This window comes from Ovis aries, chromosome 12, assembly GCF_016772045.2.
Source record: "Ovis aries strain OAR_USU_Benz2616 breed Rambouillet chromosome 12, ARS-UI_Ramb_v3.0, whole genome shotgun sequence".
NCBI classification, from domain to species: domain Eukaryota; kingdom Metazoa; phylum Chordata; class Mammalia; order Artiodactyla; family Bovidae; genus Ovis; species Ovis aries.
Window position 1 is genome coordinate 69,855,248 of NC_056065.1, and position 23,703 is coordinate 69,878,950.

At 39.6% G+C, this 23,703-nt stretch overlaps 1 protein-coding gene across 13 annotated transcripts in view; it reads right to left on the bottom strand.

The window, feature by feature from the left end:
- The window catches only part of RPS6KC1 (ribosomal protein S6 kinase C1), a 213,043-nt gene that overhangs the window by 48,104 nt on the left and 141,236 nt on the right, over positions 1-23,703 (bottom strand). For 8 of the 13 annotated variants that reach the window (XM_027956290.2, XM_042229219.1, XM_042229213.1 and 5 more), the window contains 3 exons: positions 8,789-8,914; positions 6,582-6,629; positions 5,251-5,383 (listed from right to left, as the gene is read on the bottom strand). In XM_027956290.2, coding sequence (XP_027812091.2) covers positions 5,251-5,383; positions 6,582-6,629; positions 8,789-8,914 — 307 coding nt within the window. The remainder of the gene's footprint in view (positions 1-5,250; positions 5,384-6,581; positions 6,630-8,788; positions 8,915-23,703) is intronic. The other 5 variants (XM_042229216.1, XM_042229215.1, XM_004013886.5 and 2 more) reach the window with 1 other exon arrangement.

Sequence of the window (23,703 nt, forward strand, 5' to 3'; positions counted from 1 at the left end):
ATAGACTTCCATCTAGTGTGAATTTCTTTCTATATTCATTTATAATATTTTTTAGAAACTAGCTAATAAGAATCATTTCATCCTTTGGGTTCCCAGGTATCTTGAGGAGAAACTCTATCCTATCCCCCACCTAATTGGTGTGTTCATGTTCAGATGCTTTTCCAATCACTTTCTTATAACCTAATCATTCATCTTTTCTTATTCAGTATTGAACAGTTATACACTGAGCACCTTCTATGTACCAAGCATTCCTGTAAGTGTGGGTATCTGTATACACAATGAATCATAATCCTTAATCTTAGGAACCTAAAGTTTTTAATGACACACATAGCCTTGACTGAATATATTTGTTTTCTCCCACCTTTCCTTCTTCAAACTGAATTAAAGTAAGAGATCCATTCACAGGAACAATACCTGTTTTAACCCTCTCTCCTAAAATCCTGTCTGGCATTTCCAAATGCCTACTCAACACCACCTATAAATTTAATTTAATAAGCATCTTAAACACAAAAGGGGCTTCCCAGGTAGCTCAAATGGTAAAGAATCTGCCTGCAATGTGGGAGATCTGGGTTCAATCCCTGCATTGGGAAGATCTCCGGAGAAGGGAATGGCAACCCACTCCACTATTCTTGCCAGGAGAATTCCACGGACAGAGGAGCCTGGTGGGCTACAGTCCAAGGTGTTGCCAAGAGTCAGACAAACACGTTCACTTTCAAACTCAAATGTCCAACACTGAATCTCCAGTTTTTCCCCCTAAATCTACTCTTCCCAGAGCTTTCTTTATCTTAGTAAATGGAAACCATTCTTTCGGTTATTTGAGCCCCAAACCATGGAGTCATACAAGGCAGAACCATGCCAGTTCTGTCTTCAAAATACATTCACAATCTAATAACCATTTCTCACCACCTCCACCTCTATGTTCATACCAGTGTCGACTTCTGGATTACTCCAACAACCTCCAAAATGGTCTCCCTCCTAAATTCTATTTTTCCTCCTAGATTCTGTTTTTCACCAAGCAACCAGAGTGATCCCTACCTTGTCATTTCTCTGCTCAATATCCCCCAGCAACTTCCTATCCACCCAGAATAAAACTATGTTCTTAAAGTGTCTTAGGAGGCCATACCAGATCTGTCCACGTGTGTGTGTCCCCACTTCTACGAGACCATTTCCTATCACTCTTCCCATTCTGCTCCAGCCACCACTGACCTTGCTGTTTCTTGTACAGCAAATACACTCTTGCCTCCAGGCCTATGTGCTTGATCTCTTTGCCAAGATACTCTTCCCTCCCACGACCACATCTGCTCCTGCTCTCACTTCCCTCAGGTCATTTGCCAAATGTTCCCTTCTTAATGAGATCGACCACTCTGTAAAACAGAAACCCTCAACTGACCCTTCTGGCATTCCCTCATATATTTACCAATGAATTTGCTCAGTGTCTGCTCTGCCTCTATACTATTAACTCCGTGAGGGCATATTCTTCTTTTTGCTCATTACCATGTTAGAACTAAGGCTTCTCTGGTGGCTCAGATGTAAAGAAACTGCCTGCAATGCAGACCTGGGTTCAATCCCCGGGTTGGGAAGATCCCCTGGAGTAGGGCATGCATGACAAGCCACTCCAGTATTCTTGCCTGGAGAATCCCATGGACAGAGGAGCCTGGCACCCTGCAGTCCATGAGGCTGCAAAACATTGGACACAACTGAGTGAGTGAGCACAGCACATGTTACAACTAGGGCTTCCCAGGTAGCGCTAGTGGTAAAGAACCTGCCTGGCAACGCAGAAGGCATAAGAGACGTGGGTTCAATCTCTGGGTTGGGAAGATCCCAGGGCATGTCAACCCACCCCAGTGTCCCTGCCTGGAGAATACCACGGACAGAAGAGCCTGGTGGGCTACAGTCCGTAAGGTCACAAAAGAGTCAGACACAACTGAACCGACTTAGCATGCATGCACACATGTCAAAACTAAGAGCCCAGAGCGTGCCCAAAATATTTCTAATTGAATGAATTAAAATGTTAAGAAAATTAGTCCAGGAGACTCGTGTGAAAAATGAATAGTTCTGTAAGTAAAGGGAAGTTAAAGCCGAAATCATAAATATTCAAACATTTATATTATGGAGAAAACAATTCTTCAATGTTTACTTTTTCAGTAATAGCTACTCATGCATATGAAAGTGGTATTTTTATGCTAAATGCACAACCTCCTGTTTCACAGGGTAACAAAGTACCAGTGACACGTAAAAGATAACACACTGTCCAACCAGTTCACGTGACTGCTCATGCCAAATCCAGGGAATTAGCCTAAATTCTCTCCCTAACTTTAAATCCATCATAGGTCCCACTGAAAGTGAAAAGTGAAAGTGAAAGTTGCTCAGTTGTGTCTGACTCTCTGTGATCCCATGGACTATGAAGTCCATGGAATTCTCTAGGCCAGAATACTGGAGTGGGTAGCCTTTCCCTTCTCCAAAGGATCTTCCCAACTGACGAACTAAACCAGGGTCTCCTGCATTGTGGGTAGATTCTTCACCAATTGAGCTATCCAGGGAAGCCCACATAGGGTCCCATTGATTACCCTCAAAGCAACTCCATAGTATCCCAGAAGGCCATGCCATCATCATCTCTTGCCCAGGTTCCTTTACTAGCCTGCTCACTGCGTCTCCTCATGACTTTCTATAATCCATTCCACACGTAATAGTCAGAGGGATTTTCTTGAATGTGAACCAGATCTTGTCACTGCTTAAAATGTCCAATCATTTCCCAATGCCCTTGAATGAAAGCCAAAGTCTCTACCTTGCTCCTGCCTGCTTCTTCCGTAACTTCATACAAGACCAAAGCCGTCGACTGCTGGATCCCACTGAATGGTCTCCATTCTTGTTCATCAGACCAACCAAGTTTGCTTCTGCCTTCGATTTTTCACACTGATCCCTATACCTAGAACGGGCTTCCACCTTACATTCAACGGGTTATTTCTTTTGTCATTCAGAACTCCTCTAAAATGTCCCTTTTTTAGTGTAGGCTTCCTTGAATAAGTAAAGTTGTCACGCAGTCACTCGCTATTAGATCTCTCTATGTTAAAAATGAGTATGAGTGAGCGCTAAGTCGCTTCAGTCATGTTCAATATTTTGTGACCCTATGGACCATAGCCAGCCAGGCTGCTCTGTCCATGGTATTCTCCAGGCAGGAATACTGGAGTGGGTTGCCATTCCCTCCTCCAAGGAATCTTCCCGATCCAGGGATCGAACCCTTGTCTCTGGCATCCCCAGCACTGACAGGCCAGTACTTTACCACCAGCACCACCTGGGAAGCCCCACAGATGAGTACAGCCCCTGTTATTAACTGATATTATCACTCTTTCATTTTCTGTTTGACTCTCCACAAGAAGAATGTAAGTTAATTTTTCTGTCTTGTTCATCGAAAAGAAAGCCGAATAGATAGTACACACTCAATAAATTCGCTGAATATTAAATGAATCCAGAGTCCCTATTTCTACTATAATCTATCTGTATCATAAAATCTTTTTAAAATTAAACAATAAACACCTGAAATAAACTGTCAAAAAGCAATTCGTCTCCTCTCCCCACCCCCATCCACGTATCTCCCCCCCATTTAAATAATTCAGGACAAATTCCATGGCCATGTGATTGTTCAAAGCCAGGCATGGTCAATAGCAAAGGAAGAGATTTGGTGAAGACAATCTAAAACAGTGAAAAATTTGAAAGCCACATGTCTATGGCTTTAAAGCAGATTATAAACATCTTCTATAGTAACAAGGTAAAATCAGTTGAAACATGAGCTTTAAGAAGTATAAAAAATGATAAGAAGATGGCATTAAAAAAAATTAAGTGTTGGGAGAAGGAAAAGGAAAAACAGGAAGAGGAAGCTTCAAATAGCACAGGTAAACTAGGATTGAAAATTTACCACAGATTATCTCCAACATGAATAATCCACACTGGGTAATAGAATATTGGCTATAATTACATTCATCCTACTGACCTTGTTCTAAATTATTATGGATTATTACTACGCAAGTTATTTTGTTCCACACCAGAGGTGGCTGTATTTCGCTATCAGATGACATGACCTCTAATTCAATAATGTCTGTAATGCACTGGTATCCTCAGATAAAAGCTGTCTATAATGTCTGAACAAAGGTGAATTAGTTATCCAATTCACACACGCAATTAACTCTCTTAATACCTGAGAGACCATGGAGCCCCTTCTGAATTTCCTATTAAATACTACATATGGAGGTCTTCCCTCCATCTGTAGTTATCTTGTGCTGTACTTCATAATAAACAATATTAATAGTTTATTGCCCCTGTCAAAAATCTTACATTAGTTATCATAAGAGACCTCATTCCACAAAGCAATGACTCATTTTCCTAGCAAAATGCATTCAATTCAAATGTTAAGCCTATTACTAAAGCACAACAGTTCTTTATTCTCAGTGACACAGAAATAATAACAACACCTTCTTGAAATATGGAAAATAATTTAATTTTCTTTACCATTTAAAAAATATCTCTCAAAACCCAAAAGGTAATGCTTATCTTGTGCATTTATATTTATATGCTGTGTTCATTTTAATAGAAGACTAATTATTTAAACTCAAGTGTTAAAGGGCAAAAACAAACCAAAATGTAGTATTTTTTTTTGCCACCTGTTCCCTTTACTAAGAGCTGAAATCTCATAAAGAGTCTGAAGGCAGAGCACTGCGCCTCTGCTTTGTATCCATATGTGATGCCAATGGCTGTATTCATAAAAACCCAGATCAGAATAACTAGTTAATGTCAAACGTTAAGCAAATACCTACGCCTTCTAAAAAAGGAGGTAATTAATTCATTCTTCAGGGGATGCTTTTCATTTTGTCATCTAACATTAATGTATTTTTTTTTCAGCAAAGAACAAGAGAAATCCCTAAAATAAAACCTAGTCCTCTTAGCACATGGCCGCATTAAACTTCTCGTCATATTGGACCCATCCTCAGAGTAAGGAAGCAGTTAAGCGCATCTAAGAATGTTCCTACAGTTCAAATGAAATCTGCTGCTCGCCTGGGCTTTCACTGTCCCTCACAACTCAAAGTTGGGGGTGGGGGGCAGGGGCGAGCAGAGGAATAAGGAAACAGTTTCTTACATGTGTTTCGTATGTTTCATCCACTCAAGGAACGACAGAAGGAAGGAGGACATTCTAGGCACCAAAAAGCTGAGAAGGCTGCCCCGCTTTCAGTGCATAAACAATTTAAGCTGCAAACCAACCTTCTGCGTGCTGCAGCACAAGAAACACCGACTCCTCAGAAACGATGTACTTGTGCAGGCACACCATGTTGGGCACGCAGCGGGGGACGATGGTCTTTCTGTTCCTGCTGTATTCACTGCTTTTCCTTAGACCCTGACAGAGAACAAAAAGGTCAGTTGTACCCTCAGTTGCCTTTGGAGCCTGCTGTGCTCTGTGTTTATCAACCAAACTAATCTATCCGAGTTACTCTGGGCTTCAGAGAAACCACTCATCTGCTGCTCTATGCCCCTCGGTCCCTGGAGGCTCTGCTGATGGCATCTGGCGTGAGTCCAGAGCACTGAAGATGCCACAAAGCTGCCATTAAAATCAATTACGTGGGTCAGTGTTTTTATTAGAGATGCTCTCAAACTAAGTCATCAGGATGACACACAGTTATTTCTCTATGACCTTTTCTTAAGTTTTATTTTACTTATGTGTATCTTCAAAGCAGCAGACATCGTGAGATCAATTCAAATTGCTGAGACACAAAAGGTATTCCGAGATTAAACGGGCAGTTTTGAAATTCTATCCCCCCAAAAATACGAAGATCATTTTAAGTTTTCTCCAAAGGAACAAGGTATGTGGAGTTTCTCACGTCACGCCCTGGTTTAAAAACCTGAGGACATAGCAGCAGTAAAGTACACACAGAGAGAAAAATTTATTTCAGTGTATGTCAATGTGACCTGCTGCCATGCTGATAAGTAAAAGGAAAAAATCAGAAAAGTATAACACTAATTTGAAATTCATTAATTCTGGATGCTGAGGAAATGCTTAAAATTAGGATACTTTTAGAATATTGCACTAGCAAAATCCACTTCAAATACAATTTTGAAATTACAAAATTGAGGGGGGTTTCTTCCCTTATTCACTTAATTACAAATTGAGTAATACAGAGAATCGAAATTGAATTTAGGTAAAAGACACGGCCAGGGATGTAGATAACACTTTTCCAAATACCTTTAACAAAAAAATTTCAGCTCTTAAGAACTGTAATCATAATCAAATGTATGATTGCATGTAGTCTTCATAAATTATGCAAAATATATTAGAGATGTATTTAAATTATACAAGATACATTTAAACAGCATAAAATGAGTCTTCAACTTATCTAAAGTATTTCCTCCATACTCTTTTTAAATGTATGCTACAGAGTATTTATCAACTGTGATGGAAGGACACACAGTAAAGTGAATCCAGATGACTGTAAACACACACAAAAAAATTCAAACACCCAAAAAAAAAACTACTTTCTTTCAGAAGCATAATTTGAAAATACACTTCTAAACTCATTAAACAGAAAAATTCTACTTACTTTTAAAATAAATGTCTGTTCTGTCCTTGTGTCCATTACAAGTAAAACCTACAAAAAAAGACATGAAGAATAAATTATTTACAATACAATGAAATACGAACTCATAACTTTTTGAAACCATACTAAAGGTTTGGGGGGAAAGTATTGAAACTGACTCAGCCAAAACCGATAATTTCTGAACAGGCTTTTTTTTTAAGTCACCAAATCACACAGTGAAAAATCTTATCCAAAGGGTATTTCCTTTCTAAAAATGCCATATTTCACAAACTCTACCATGTTTCCCCAGATTTGTTTTAAAATATAATTCTTAAAAGGAAAAATTATTTTAGAAAAAGAACTTCTTATGAAACATTTAAGTGGCTAAGTAAAAAATAAATAAATAATTGTTTTACAGAAATTGAAGTCTCAATTTTCTTCCCAAAACCTCAAACGTAGCCACTTGCTACAATGTGATCTCAATAACTCAGGCTCCAACCCAAGGCACCCTTCTGGTGCTACTTCTCCATCTTGGACTCATCCTTAAATCCTCTTTTCCCATCAGCAAATCCTGCCAGCTCTATCTTCAAACTGGATCCAGAATCGGAACTCACTTCACCCCTTCCACAGGTATTACCCTGAATGAAATAAAGATTTACCCAGATTATAACAATGGCCTCCCAACAGATTTCTCTGCTTCCATCTTTGCTGCCCTATGCTGTATTCTCAAAATAGTAGGCAGGTTTTCTTTTTACAACATTCAGTTCAGTTCAGTTACTCAGTTGTGTCCAACTCTTTGCGACCCCATGAATCACAGCACGCCAGGCCTCCCTGTCCATCACCATCTCCCGGAGTTCACTCAAACTCACGTCCATCGAGTCAGTGATGCCATCCAGCCATCTCATCCTCTGTCATCCCCTTTTCCTCATGCCCCCAATCCCTCCCAGCATCAGAGTCTTTTCCAACGAGTCAACTCTTCGCATGAGGTGGCCAAAGTACTGGAGTTTCAGCTTTAGCATCATTCCTTCCAAAGAAATCCCAGGGTTGATCTCCTCCAGAATGGACTAGTTGGATCTCCTTGCAGTCCAAGGGACTCTCAAGAGTCTTCTCCAACACCACAGTTCATAAGCATCAATTCTTTGGTGCTTAGACTTCTTCACAGCCCAACTCTCACATCCATACATGACTACTGGAAAAACCACAGCCTTGACTAGACGGACCTTTGTTGGCAAGGTAATGTCTCTGCTTTTGAATATGCTGTCTAGGTTGGTCACAGCTTTTCTTCCAAGGAGTAAACATCTTTTAATTTCATGGCTGCAATCACCATCTGCAGTGATTTTAGAGCCCTCCAAAAAATAAAGTATGACACTGTTTCCACTGTTTCCCCATCTATTTCCCATGAAGTGATGGGACCAGATGCCATGATCTTCGTTTTCTGAGTGTTGAGCTTTAAGACAACTTTTTCACTCTCCTCTTTCACTTTCATCAACAGGCTTTTTAGTTCCTCTTTCTGCCATAAGGGTGGTGTCATCTGCAAATCTGAGATTACTGATATTTCTCCCGGCAATCTTGATTCCAGCTTGTGCTTCATCCAGCCCAGCATTTCTCATGATGTACTCGGCATATAAGTTAAATAAGCAGGGGGACAATATACAGTCTTGATGTACTCCTTTTCCTAGTTGGAACCAGTCTGTTGTTCCATGTCCAGTTCTAACTGTTGCTTCCTGACCTGCATATAGGTTTCTCCAGAGGCAGGTCAGGTGGTCTGTATTCCCATCTCTTTCAGAATTTTCCACAGTTTATTGTGATCCACACAGTCAAAGGCTTTGGCATAGTCAATATGTTATATCACGCCACTTGTCTTATTCAGAAAAAAAGCATACATCCAAAAAATGACGTCAAGACCCGTCATAATTTCACACATCACCCCCTCAAACCACCTACTCCCCCCTACCCATCTTGATGAAAAGAGTGAACAGAGATAGGAAATTATCCTCTCATATTTACATTTATAGTTTATAAATATATTTGATATTTACATATTTTATATCATGCTGATCTTATCATTTTGGAGACATTACAGCAGAGGCTGGCAAACTATTCCTGGAGAGATACAGACAATAAATATCTTAGGCTTTGCAACCCATGTAGTCTCTGGTGTAGTGACTGAACTCCACTGCTGTAGCACAAAAGCAGCAGAGTCTGAAATGGGCCGTGGCGGGAGAACTTACACAGAGAAATCTGTAAACATCTGGCAATCTGTAAGCACTGTATACAAGGCCTTCTTTCCTGCCCTCTTCAGTGAGTTGGGAGCCAAGGGTAAAAGAAGATATCAAGCTTGGGGAAATAAAAGAATGCTGAGAAGAAACAGGCAAGTTAAAATGAGGAATCTGTTTAAGACCTGATGAATCTGAAGTCACAGCGACAACTTCATCCTTGACCCCTCTTCTCAGTGCTTCATCGATCCTATTCTACTCCACCTAATCTCAAACCAATACTCGCATGGATACCTCCTGAACTCCCATCCTCTTCCCAAAGCCCTCTTCTCACTAAAAACAAATCCCAGTTTCACCTCTTAACAGTATTAAATAATATTATCACCCATGAAACCCCCTAAATCCAAAAGCTCCCTAAGTCCTGTGAGTTCTCCCCTGTCCCCACCTTCATGACCAGTGGCCTAGCAGCCTAGTCAATTCTACCCTCTAAGCATTTCTCTTCTCCACCCTCCACTCTCTTTCGCCGACCATGGTTTCAGTGTTTACTATGTGCTATGCTTCAGTCATGTGTAATCATTGTTAATTCTTTCAATTACCCAGTAAGATAATTTTACCATTCCTACTCCATATGTGAAGATAGTACAGCTTCATCTGTGGAAGATATAATGGTGAGGTGAAGCGAAAGTCGCTTAGTGGTATCTGACTCTTTGCGACCCCATGGACTGTGTAGAATTCTCCAGGCCAGAATACTGGAGTGGGTAGCCTTTCCCTTCTCCAGGGGATCTTCCCAACTCAGGGATCAAACCCAGGTATCGATTTGAAAAACTCACATTGCAGGCCGATTCTTTCACCAGCTGAGCCACAAGGGAAGCCCATAATGGTGGATAATAATAGTATCTACCATTTGTGAGAATTTCGTGAGATAATCTTTAAAAGTGCTTGGTACAGCCCGTTGTTACTATTACTGCTGTTACCATTATAGCTTCTTCTCCCTGAAATGTTCGCCCAGCCCCTTATCAAACAAACACTCATATTTCCATATTCAGCTCAAATGTCACTGATGCTCTTCTTCTTATGTTTTCCTACTATATACAACACCAGCCTCTTCAATATGGTTTTATTTGGTCACTTTGGTCTATATCCCAACCAGATTTCAAGCTTTTCATCAGCATGTTGTAAGCAGAATAACAGTTGCCAATGATGCTCATACCTTAATCTCCATAACTTGTGAATATGTTATGTTATTGGCCAAAAGGACTCTGCAGATGTAATTAGGACACAGACCTTAAAACAGATTACCTTGGATTATCTGAGTGGGCTCAATCAAATCACATGAACCCCTAGAGAACTGTCTCGGTCCAGAACTGTAATGATGCACAAAACTGATGTGACAGAGGGGAAATCAGAGGGATTCATAGTATGAGAGAGAGGTGCTACTGCTGGCTCCAAGACACAGAAGTCCACATGTAAACACAGGACATAGACCTCTAAGGAGCTCACAGTAACCATGAGAAGGAACAGGCAGCTTTTAGGCACAAAGACCAACCCTTGGCTGAGAGCTAGCAACCACAGTCCTACAACCCTGAAGAAAGGAATACAGCCAACAACCTGAATGAGCTTGAACGTGGATTTTCCCCCAGAGTCTCTGGGAAAGAAAGCAGCCCTTCCAGCACCTTGATTTCAGCCCAATGCAACTCATGTCAGACCTCTGATCCAGAGAACTCTGACATAATAAAGTGAGTTGTTTTAAGCTGTAGAGTTTGTGGCAATTTGTAATGCAGCAACAGAAAATTAATACAGGGCAGAAACTGTATTTCCTGCAACACATAACCTATCCACCTCCCAAAGTAACTGTTCACTAAACATATGTGAATGAATTTAGGCATAAAGTTTGGAAGGTAGATAGCAATGTGGGAATGGAGTTTAGAAAACAAGTCAGGACTAGAGATGTATATGAATAACTAAGAATTCTCCATTAAAAACAATAGCTAAGACAGGAGAAATTATCCTACTAGAATGCTTTGAGCAGGCACTGTGATGGGGTTTAAAGAATCAAACCACATAATTCATTCAACAATCTAATAAGGAAGGTATACTTTCTCCTTTTCTCTTTGATCACACCATGTAGCATATGGGATCTTCGTTCCCCAACTAGGGATCAAACCCATGCGCCTTGCAGTGAAGTGTGGACTCTTAACCACTGGACTGCCAGGGAAGTCCTGAGCTAAGCATACATCTATTAATCACTTTTATAGATGAGAAGGCCTTTCCTGGTGGCTCAGATGGTAAAGAATCCACCTGTAATGCAGGAGACCTGGGTTCAATCCCTGGGTTGGGAAGATCCCCTGGAGAAGGGAATAGCTACCCACTCCGGTATTCTAGCCTGGAGAAGTCCATGGACAGAGGAGCCTGGCAGGTTAGGGTCTATGGGGGTCACAAAGAGTTTGATGTGAATGAGCAACTCTCACTTTCATAGATGAGAAAACAAACATAAAATTGTTAATGTGCTCAAGCTCACAAAAACAATTAGAGGAAAACAGTAGAACAGGAAAGACTAGAGATCTCTTCAAGAAAATTAGAGATACCAAGGGAACATTTCATGCAAAGATGGGCTCGATAAAGGACAGAAATGGTAGGGACCTAACAGAAGCAGAAGATATTAAGAAGAGGTGGTAAGAATACACAGAAGAATTATACAAAAAAGATCTTCATGACCCAGATAATCACGATGGTGTCATCACTCACCTAGAGCATCCTGGAATGCAAACTCAAGCGGGCTTTAGGAAGCATCACTATGAACAAAGCTAGTGGACGTGATGAAATTCCAGATGAGCTATTTCAAATCCTGAAAGATGATGCTGTGAAAGGGCTGCACTCAATATACCAACAAATTTGAAAAACTCAGCAGTGGCCACAGGAGTGCAAAAGGTCAGTTTTCATTCCAATTCCAAAGAAAGGCAATGCCAAAGAATGCTCAAACTACCGCACAATTGCACTCATCTCACACGCTAGCAAAGTAATGCTCAAAATTCTCCAAGCCAGGCTTGAAGATCACATGAACTGTGAACTTCCAGATCTTCAAGCTGGTTTTAGAAAGGCAGAGGAACCAGAGATCAAATTGCCAACATCCGTTGGATTGTCAAAAAAGCAAGGGAGTTCCAGAAAACATCTATTTCTGCTTTGATGACTATGCCAAAGCCTTTGACTGTGTGGATCACCACAAACTATGGAAAATTCTGAAAGAGATGGGAATATCAGACCACCTGACCCACCTCCTGAGAAATCTGTATGTAAGTCAGGAAGCAACAGTTAGAACTGGACATGGAATAACAGACTGGTTCCAAATATTGTCACTGTGCTTATTTAACTTATATGCAGGAGATCAGCCCTGGGATTTCTTTGGAAGGAATGATGCTAAAGCTGAAACTCCAGTACTTTGGCCACCTCATGAGAAGAGCTGACTCACTGGAAAAGACTCTGATGGCTGGGAGGGATTGGGGGCAGGAGGAGAAGGGGACGACAGAGGATGAAATGTCTGGATGGCATCACTGACTCGATGGACTTGAGTCTCAGTGAACTCTGGGAGTTGGTGATGGACACGGAGGCCTGGCATGCTGTGATTCATGGGGTTGCAAAGAGTCGGAAATGACTGAGCGATTGAACTGAAGAGTACATCATGAGAAATTCTGGAATGGATGAAGCACAAGCTGGAATCAAGATTGCCAGGAGAAATATCAATAACCTCAGGTACACAGATGACACCACTCTTATGGCAGAAAGCGAAAAAGAACTAAAGAGCCTCTTGATGAAAGGGAAAGAGAAGACTGAAAAGTTGCTTGAAGCTCAACATTCAGAAAACGAAGATCATGGCATCTAGTCCCATCACTTCATGGGAAATAGATGGAGAAACAGTGGAAACAGTGACAGACTTTATTTTTCTAGGCTCCAAAATCACTGCAGATGGTGACTGCAGCCATGAAATTAAAAGACGCTTACTTCTTGGAAGAAAAGCTATGACAACCCAGACAGGATATTAAAAAGCAGAGACAGTACTTTGCCAACAAAGGTCCCTCTAGTCAAGTTTTTCCAGTGGTCATGTAGGGATGTGAGAGTTGGACTATAAAGAAAGCTAAGCACCGAAGAATTGATGCTTTTGAACTGTGGTGTTGGAGAAGACTCTTGAGAGTCCCTTGGACTGCAAGGAGATCTAACCAGTCCATCATAAAGGAGATCAGTCCTGAATATACACTGGAAGGACTGATGCTGAAACTGAAACTCCAATACTTTGGCCACCTGATGCAAAGAACTGACTCATTGGAAAAGACCCTGATGCTGGGAAAGGTTGAAGGCGGGAGGAGAAGGGATGACAGAGGATGAGATGGTTGGATGGCATTACCGACTCAGTGGACATGAGTCTGAGTAGGCTCCGGGAGTTGGTGATGGACAGGGAGGCCTGGCGTGCTGTAGTCCATGGGGTCACAAAGAGTCGGACACGACTGAGTGACTGAACTCAACTTAACTGAACTGAGAGGTGAAATTTAAACCCTACCAATCTGGCTCCAGGGTTCTTCCTCTTTAACTGCTAAACTATACTATTTATGTCTGTATATACATAGCTAGAACACTGAGGGTATACAAGACAATAACCACCATAGTACCATAAGAAATGTACCCCCAAAATGCAGAAAATACAGTAGTTCAGACATCAGGAAAAGAGACTGTAAGACTTTGACACTGGGAGGGATTGGGGGCAGGAGAAGAAGGGGACGACAGAGGATGAGATGGCTGGATGGCATCACTGACTCGATGGACATGAATCTGAGTGAACTCTGGGAGTTGGTGATGGACAGGGAGGCCTGGCGTGCTGCGGTTCATGGGGTCACAAAGAGTCGGACATGACTGAGCAACTGAACTGAACTAAATCACCTACCTGTGCCAAACAACAAAGAGAAATCATGAAGAATAAGGACTTAGAAAGGACTACAGCCTAAGGCAGTTAGGGAGTCACTGATAACTTTCAATACTGCGCTATGCAGTGACCTGGGGACAGAAGCGAACTGCTCTGAGTTAGTAATGGGGGATAAGAAAATGGAGGAAACATATACGTATCTTTCCATAGAGAAGTATATCAGAAGAAGGAAAAACACTAAAATGAAAGAGTTGGTAGGATCATCAGGTTTGCACTTTCTCAGAGAGGGTCAAACTGCTCTCCCTTGGAACCTGTATTCACCACCAATCTTGAACCTCCAAGTCAAGGAACTATAGTTAAAGAACCTGAACCTTGACAGTCAAATTAATATCATGAGTGCAAAAGGAGGCACACCCCTGTAAAGGAGAGCTCAATAAACATCTACTGAGTCTGTAAAGACAGTCAGTGTTCCTTAAATCTCATTTGTTTTCATATCGGTTTGTGACTCTTTTAAGTCACTCACCAGATTCCAATCCAAAACATTTCACCAGGTCAAAGGTATGGAAGCTGTACAAAGGAAAGAACTTTTTTCTACCAGAAGCTTCTTAATCGACTGGACAATATATACCTGTGTAAATCAGCAGTGTTATCTCTTTGATGGTCTCATTTAGCCATGAAGCATGAAGTATAGATAAAAAGGCCAAAGTAAGATCAATAAACATGGCTGAGAAGGGCTTCTTTGTTTACATTTACTTTCTTCTCCTACCAAGTTTGTTTGTGACTAGACAATGTTCACATTGAGGCAATAAACACAAGAACATATGTGATTTTTTTTAAATGTGCCCTTTGACTGTCAATTTCTCCCAAACAGGTGTTGGCTAAATGATTATAAATTGGCCTCTGGATACACCTCTTCAACTGAGCCGTACAGGGCTGGTGATAATATAATTAGACCTAAAAACATCAGGCTGGTGAATGCTTTCCATCTGTTTGGCAATAATGTTTAGTTAACAATAGTCTTTAAAAGAAGCACCTTCAACTTTAGTTCTTAAAGTTATTTATAGAGCCATTCTTAACACACCAGCACTCCTGCTAACAAGAGCTTTAGCCACTTGGAAATTATTAGCCATACGGCTGTATACAAAGAGAAACGACTGCATTTAACATCTGTATCTTTCCAAATTTACACGCTTCAACCTCATTTAGAGTCATTTCTTAATGAACAGTGCTATGGCACTGCATTAATATTATAGTTGCATGCACAAAGATCATAAGGAGCCAAACATTTTTTTAATGCCAACAGTAGGCCAATCTGTAATGAAGCTGTCAGCATAAAGGACAAAATAATAGCTTCTTTAACCCTCAAACAGAATTTGTTCATTTGTGGACTAGAACACATCAATTTAAAAACTGCTCATGGGTTTGCTCACCTTTATAAAGACAAAAATCTAATCTAGGACTAATTTGATACAATTGTCTTTCCAATAAAAGGCTCCTAAAACCAGCTTTTATTTCATGATAAAACAAGTTCTATAACTCAAACTGTCATGAAATAATTATCTTGGATGGCATACCTTATTGAGAGAATACAATTAATGTATTTTTCCCTTTCATTTTTCACACTTACTTATCAGCACTATATTAGCATATGGTCTAACAGGAGAGATTACTCCATCTTTGCCCATGGTAATATATAGAATCACTGCTCCTAACTGGAAAAAAAAAAAAAAAAAAAGGCAAACAACTTATCCCTCTAGGATTAGCCTCATCTGTTCTTCAATTCCACCAGCACAATGAGACTTGCCTACTTTCCTTTCACAACAGTAGCAAGAAAAGCTCCAGTTGATTATCAGTAAATTTTGTTAAGTAGAATGGGGAAGACTTGACATTTAACTAAGTTTAACTAGGTACTGCCTCTGGAAAGAGGGGAGGCAGGAGAGCATATCAAAAGCATCAAATGACAATTAATTTTTAGGCACATGAAAAATAAATTTAGAGAAAAGAAAAGAGACAAACAGCAATAAAGACACGATGAACGTGGTGAGGAACTGCAGAAAGTTCCCTTCGGTGACGATTATATGTCATCTATTTTTGAATTTTTTTAGATACTTAATTTAAATGCTGACATTCAAAGTCTATAAGCCTGGAGAAGTAACTTCAGCTCCAATTCCTTTAAGAAGAAAGATTACCTAGGTAATCCAAGGGAACATCTCTCACTACTTTGGTGCCACTTATTTCACAGAACTCCAAAACAGTTAATAAAAGTGTGTGTGTGTGTGTGTTTTAATGTTTAAGAAAAGCCTACAGAGACAGCCATAGTGGGGCAAACAGCCTTTCCTTTAACGGTTGTCACAGTACTGTTCGTGTTGTCTGGATGTCATCTAAATGGACGTCAGTTGTGCAAGTTATACCATTTAGAATTCACATATAAATACACCAGAGAACAAGGAGATCAACATAAGAAAGAAGGCAGAGAAAACAGAGAAGCCCAATCACACAAGTTAGCTAGTTTTTCTCAACATAGTTCTCAACACTTGACCATTATTAGATTCACTAAACTCATCTTCGCAGCGTTATAGGTACTCGTAATGTTATTCTTCTGTAGAAATAGTCACAAACCTAAAGTACTAAACCGTTGCTTTCCCTGTCAATACCACATGATGACAATCAAATGTTCCTTACACTCATTGCTAAAACTCATCTCATTTCATAGGCTAAGAATATTCAAAATGTATTTTGACTGTTAATTCCATACCTTATTCTTATGAGAGATATCTTATAAAAATTCAACAACCAGAAAACAAAAAGTACTTGGTGAACTTTAATACCAACAATTTTTCCAATTCTTCCCACCAGGGTCTAACTTTCTCTTTCTTGGATATCAGAAACTAGCAGTGCTTCCTGTACCACCGCCCAGCAACTAAAAAACAAAGGATGCTCAGCCTACCACTTTTTTCCATGAGAAATTGCAGCACCAGGGGCATCAGCATGGACAGTGAAGAGACACTTCTTGCCCTTATGCCATGAAACCAATCTGTTCTTGATGGTCCTGTGCTCACAGAAGTTGTTTCACTGATAAGAACTGAAGTATGAAGAACAGCATTTGACATGGATACTTACAACTCCTTACAATCCTAAAAGATGGAGAGTTCACGGATCTGTTTTCAGTAAAGCATAAAAAGTACCCTTGTGACTGAAAGGAAACAGAAAAAAATTCTTTGGCATCTTATTAGTGCTTTATTGGTGCTAGAATTTCCAACATAACACAACATCATGAAGTAAGTGAACAAACAATCCAAAAGGATACTGCTCTGTGGATTGATGGCAAAGCCAAAAACATCACCAAGCAGCTTACAGCAAGGTGAGATATCATTTTGAAGTGGGCTGAGTTCTCTAGGCATCTATATAGCCTAGAAATATCTTCAAAGGCAGGAAACAACAGAACTGATCTACTAGGATTATATGGAAGTAGTATGCAAGATCCACATTGTTTTCCAGTTATTAAATGTCAAATTATCATAAATAAAAATATAGTTTAAATGTTTATCCAAACACATTTAATTCCCCAAAACATCCCATTTCAGTTTACCTAACTTTCTTATCTGCCTTAACTACAAACAAATTGGGGCAGGAACAAGGGGAAAGAATGACATTAGGACAAGCAAGCAACACAAAACTAAGCTGGTAAATAACTAATTTCTCTATGAGAAAACAACTGATCTTAGACTTCTTTAAATGCCCACACATTTGCAAAGGTTTGAGTATGCTAATTTTTTAATTAAAAGATATTTCAGCAGTGAAAGCTCTTTCATATGCACTACTGATTCTTCATCAAACGTTAACTTTCCAACTTAACACCAGTATAGCCGGTGGCAGCCTGAAGGTTCACCATCTGCTGCTACCCAAAGTCACTGTGGCCACCTTCAGAACATATGCATCAAAGCCTGGAGATAAGAGACTGAAGGAATACTGCCTAAGTCAGCATAAGGGCGATGACAAACCCAGAGGCAGGCAACAGGCAAGCTACCAGAAAATTCAGAACATCACAAACCAGCAGTCACCTCTTCGAATACATACCCAAGGTCACAAGGGACTCTAGTGGCTGAACAACCAGCCAAGAGAAATACTACCACTAATGGAATTTACTTAAGTAAATAAGTGTGATGATTTTTTCCTTAAAAGAGAGGGGATAGTTATTTTTTAAGTCTCCTATAATTTTATTCAAAGCAAGCATATGGTAAATAAAATGAAATATAAAATTGAAGTTATATTATTGAATAATATATAATAATATATATAAATGAATAATAATAAAGGTATAAGTATATATTTTAGGCAGTCATAAAATAAGGTACTTTGCTTTAAAAGATTTATTTTATTTTCTGTGTACCATCATACCTACCATTCAAATACTAACAAAGTACTTTGAGATGAGATTTTATAAAATTCACAAAATAGCAATTAAAAACCCTGATTTCTGGCTACTGAAAAATGTCATTTATTTAAGGTAATAATCATATTCACTACAATACTGCATATAGAAACATAATATCGTGGTGTCTTTTAAAATACTAAAAAGAGAAACTCAAAAACCTGGCTATATTCAATTATAATACTGAATAATTGACATATTCATCTTAAAAGAAATTAACTAATATGAAATTTTCTTATACATCATCTTTCATTTCTAGGTTGGTTATTTTGGTTTCTTAAATGTAGTTTAAAAAAAAGCAATACAGAAAATATCTTTTAGAGTATATAAAGCATCTTTCCATTCTTAATTTTAAAATGGCAACAGATACATTTACTTAGAATTCATTCTAATCTTAACCCAGATAGTTTAAAATTCTTCCAAACGTCCACAGCAAATTAGTTATAAATTAAGTCTAGGGCATTATTAAGCATTCATATACCATAGGAACTGTCATAATGAAGCCCATTTGTCCTGCCCTCTATCAAAATTGAACACAACCTGTTGAGCACATCTACAGCTTCTACAACCGAATACAATAGTGTAGTGTGTGTGTGCATGTCCCAGGTAAACACAATTCATACCTCTGTATACTTAGTAATTTCAATAACAATCATGATGATTTTTTCAAGGTTCATAGTCTGTCATTGTGAGAGCTAAAAATAGAGTTCAGTTCAGTTCACTTCACCTCAATCGCTCAGTCGTGTCCGATTCTTTGCGACCACATGAATCGCAGCACGCCAGGCCTCCCTGTCCATCACCAACTCCCGGAGTCCACCCAAACCCATGTCCATTGAGTCGGTGATGCCATCCAACCATCTCATCCTCTGTCGTCCCCTTCTCCTCCTGCCATCAATCTTCCCCAGCATCAGAGTCTTTTCCAATGAGTCAGTTCTTCACATCAGGTGGCCTAAGTATTGGAGTTTCAGCTTCAGCATCAGTCCTTCCAAAGAACACCCAGGACTGATCTCCTTTAGGATGGACTGGTTGGATCTCCTTGCAATCCAAGGGACTCTCAAGAGTCTTCTCCAACACCACAGTTCAAAAGCATCCATTCTTCGGTGCTCAGCTTTTTTATAGTCCAACTCTCATATCCATACATGAACACTGGAAAAGCCATAGCCTTGACTAGATGGACCTTTGTTGACAAAGTAATGTCTTTGCTTTTTAATATGCTGTCTAGGTTGGTCATAACTTTCCTTCCAAGGAGTAAGCGTCTTTTAACTTCTTGGCTGCAATCACCATCTGCAGTGATTTTGGAGCTCAGAAAAATAAAGTCAGCCACTATTTCCACTGTTTCCCCATCCATTTGCCATGAAGTGATGGGACCGGATGCCATGATCTTCGTTTTCTGAATGTTGAGCTGCTTTAAGCCAACTTTTTCACTCTCTTCTTTCACTTTCATCAAGAGGCTCTTTAGTTCTTCTTCACTTTCTGCCATAAGGGTGGTGAGGAGAGCAAAAAAGTTGGCTTAAAGCTCAACATTCAGAAAACGAAGATCATGGCATCCGGTCCCATCACTTCATGGGAAATAGATGGGGAAACAGTAGAAACAGTGTCAGACTTTATTTTGGGGGGCTCCAAAATCACTGCAGATGGTGACTGCAGCCATGAAATTAAAAGACACTTACTCCTTGGAAGAAAAGTTATGACCAACCTAGATAGTATAGCCAAAAGCAGAGACATTGGGAACGCATGTAAGAATTAAAGATTTTACATTTTTTAATTAATTAATTAATTAATTTAAAAAAAAAAAAAAGCAGAGACATTACTTTGCTGACTAAGGTCTGGCTAGTCAAGGCTATGGTTTTTCCTGTGGTCATGTATGGATGTGAGAGTTGGACTGTGAAGAAGGCTGAGTGCCGAAGAATTGATGCTTTTGAACTGTGGTGTTGGAGAAGACTCTTGAGAGTCCCTCGGACTGCAAGGAGATCCAACCAGTCCATTCTGAAGGAGATCAACCCTGGGATTTCTTTGGAAAGAATGATGCTAAAGCTGAAACTCCAGTACTTTGGCCATCTCATGAGAAGAGTTGACTCACTGGAAAAGACTCTGATGCTGGGAGGGATTGGGGGCAGGAGGAGAAGGGGACGACCGAGGATGAGATGGCTGGATGGCATCACGGACTTGATGGACGGGAGTCTAAGTGAACTCCGGGAGATGGTGATGAACAGGGAGGCCTGGCGTGCTGGGATTCATGGGGTCGCAAAGAGTCGGACACGACTGAGTGACTGAACTGAACTGAATTGAACATCTGCATATCTGAGGTTATTGATATTTCTTCTGGCAATCTTGATTCCAGCTTGTGCTTCCTCCAGCCCAGCGTTTCTCATGATGTACTTGCATATAAGTTAAATAAGCAGGGTGATAATATACAGCCTTGACATACTCCTTTTCCTATTTGGAAGCAGTCTGTTGTTCCATGTCCAGTTCTAATTGTTGCTTCCTGACCTGCATACAGATTTCTCAAGAGGCAGGACAGGTAAATATTATCAAAATAACTTTATCTTCCAAGAAATGTTATCAATATATTATGATATCATAACATTTTTTAAAAAGTAAGCATATTTTGGTGGTCCTAAAAGAATTTGCAAATACAAGTAATGTACGCAAAATTCAAAAACCAGTCATTCTCACACTATTTCATTGCTCCAAAGGGCACTGAAATATGGCTGTCAAAGGGTGTTTTCTTTGACAGTCTAATATCAGGATCAGAAAAGATAAAAAGGATTTTAAGGATGTTTCTCTACTTCCCATCTAAAAGTCATTTGGCCAACACCTGGATTATTCATCCTTAGGCAAATAGCTAAATCTAGTCCTGCCCTACAGCAATACAAAACACATGTGATTCTCTGGAAAATAACCCAGGGAGTAATTATTTCAACCACAAATATGAATTTTAAATCTCTTATATTCCTATTAGCCGAATGTCAATGAATGTGAGCCATTCCTCAGTGATATCTCGTATTAGGATGTGAAGTGAATGATTTAGTGAACAGTAACCTATATAGAAATGTCTTATATATATACACACACACAAACATAAATACATGAAAAAAATTTTACTTTGTATAATTTTTAAAATCCTAGGCCTATACATCTATTACTGCATAAAACATGCTTCTAAAGGACATGGTGTGTCTTTGTAAGAAAACAGGATATAAATACAGCAGAAGGCAGAATATAAAAGACAGAGAAATCAGGTTTAAAACGGAAAGGCTGAACAGCTAGGAAAAACATCCACTTAAATGCTTTAAAAGCTAGATCTCTACACCTTTGTCATTCTCATTTTGATTGTCTGTCTTCTGTTTTTGTGAAGCAACTTGCCCAAGGCCACAAAGAGATTATGCTAAAGAGAGGTTAAAACTCTGAAGTTCTAGGTTTATAGGCCCAAGTTCAGCTTATGTCATTCAATTCCATAATGAAACCATTTATTTTTTTGGTTTGAATTCTGAAGTTCACTTGGGATAATGATTTGACACTGTTAACTTTAGATGAAAATTAACTCAAAAGTATGATCTGTTATACTTAGCTTTAGATACATTTTTTTTGTATTTGCCAGAAACATCTAATACTCTAGTGCTGATAAAAAATATCCATGAAATTAAAAGACACTGACTCCTTGGAAGAAAAGTTATGATCAACCTAGACAGCATATTCAAAAGCAGAGACATTACTTTGCCAACAAAGGTCCCTCTAGTCAAGGCTATGGTTTTTCCAGTGGTCATGTATAGATATGAGAGTTGGACTATAAAGAAAGCTGAGTACCAAAGAATTGATGCTTTTGAACCATGGTGTTGAAGATTCTTGAGAGTCCCTTGGACTGCAAGGAGATCCAACCAGTCCATCCTAAAGGAAATCAGTCCTGAATATTCATTGGAAGGACTGATGCTGAAGCTGAAACTCCAGTACTTTGGCCACCTGATGTGAAGAACTGACTTGCTGGAAAAGCCCCTGATGCTGGCAAAGACTGAAGGGGGGAGGAGAAGGGGCCGACAGAGGATGAGATGGTTGGATGGCATCACCAACTCAATGGACATAAGCTTGAGTAAACTCCGGGAGTTGGTGACAGACAGGGAAGCCTGGCATGCTGCAGTCCATGGTGTCTCAAAGAGTCAGACACAACTGAGTGACTGAGTTGAACTCAACTGAACTCCGTCTTCACCTGTCTGATTTTTAAAAACAAATGGATTTCACATATTGTTCAGTAGCTTGCTTTCCACCCGTCCTAATAGTCTACTTTGATCATCTTTCCTTATCAGTGCCTCATATAGGTGTCTATATTCAGAGAGGCAGCATAGTATAGTCATTGAAAACAAGGAGCAAAGAGTCGGACATGACTGAGCGACTGAACTGAGAGACTGACAGTGATTCATACTCTGCCTTAATATTTTCATTCGGCTGCTAAATGCGCTGTCAATACACTCCAATAAATTTATAGGTTCTGGAAATTGAAATAAGTTCCTAAAAAATAGCAAATACATGCACATAGTTTGTATATGGTGTTCAAAATTGGAGTAGTGTGTACTCAGCAAATGCTGCGTTACAAAGGTAACAGGCTGACACAGAGCCTACATCTTCAAGTCAATCATATGTATCCAACCAAGTTACCAATGTCAGAGACAGCCTGATTCCAATGCAGAATAAAATCCTTCAAGGGCAAGAAAGCTTTAGATGCTATTAAGTGTTTTAAATGGGTTTTGCACTTTTAGAGCAGATGGAGTTGAAATTTTGGTACTGATTAAAATTTAACAGTGTTTTCATATGACCTAGAACATTTATTTAGTTTAAAAATCCAAGTGTTGATGTTCTTAAAAACATTCCAAAATATTTCAAAGCACATACGAAACACAAAGACACAACACTCATTCTCAAACTGACAATTTCATTAACTGCAACTATTTCCCTGCCAACAATCTACACGTGTATTCCGTGAGATGGTGCAAAAAAGAGGGGGATGAATGCTTGGACAGTTTTCAAAACCCCTCTCTTGCTCTGATCTTGAACATACGGTATAGTTTGAGGTACAGCCTCACAGAGTATGTGAAACCTTAAAATACATGTATTATTTCTTTTTGTCCCCTTTATAACTATTCAGCAAGCATTTATTAAATCCTTACTGGATAGACAGCAATATATCTAATCAGGCATTATCAAAGACAGGAAGAGAGGTAAATAAGGTATACTTTCTGCCCTCTAGGACAGGTTAACAATATATTTAAGGCAACTAAAGTGAAAATAAGACACAAACGAATGCTAAGTTTAATTCAAAGAAAGGAAACATGAATATTACAGTTGAGGAGGTAAGCTTTCAACTACATCGTGAAGACTGGACTATACATAGGCAGGCAGGAAGGAGAAAAGGAGAAAATTCACAGTTGAAGAAGCTAGAAAGAAAGCTCTGAGTCTGGCACATCTCTATACTGGCATTCCTTCAGCCTTCTATGAGTAACCCTACTCATTTCTCACGTCTTTACTTTCTTTAAAAAGCCTCTCGAGAGCCCCAAGTTAGGTACCTCTCTTACATGTTCTCATAATACTCTAGTGTAC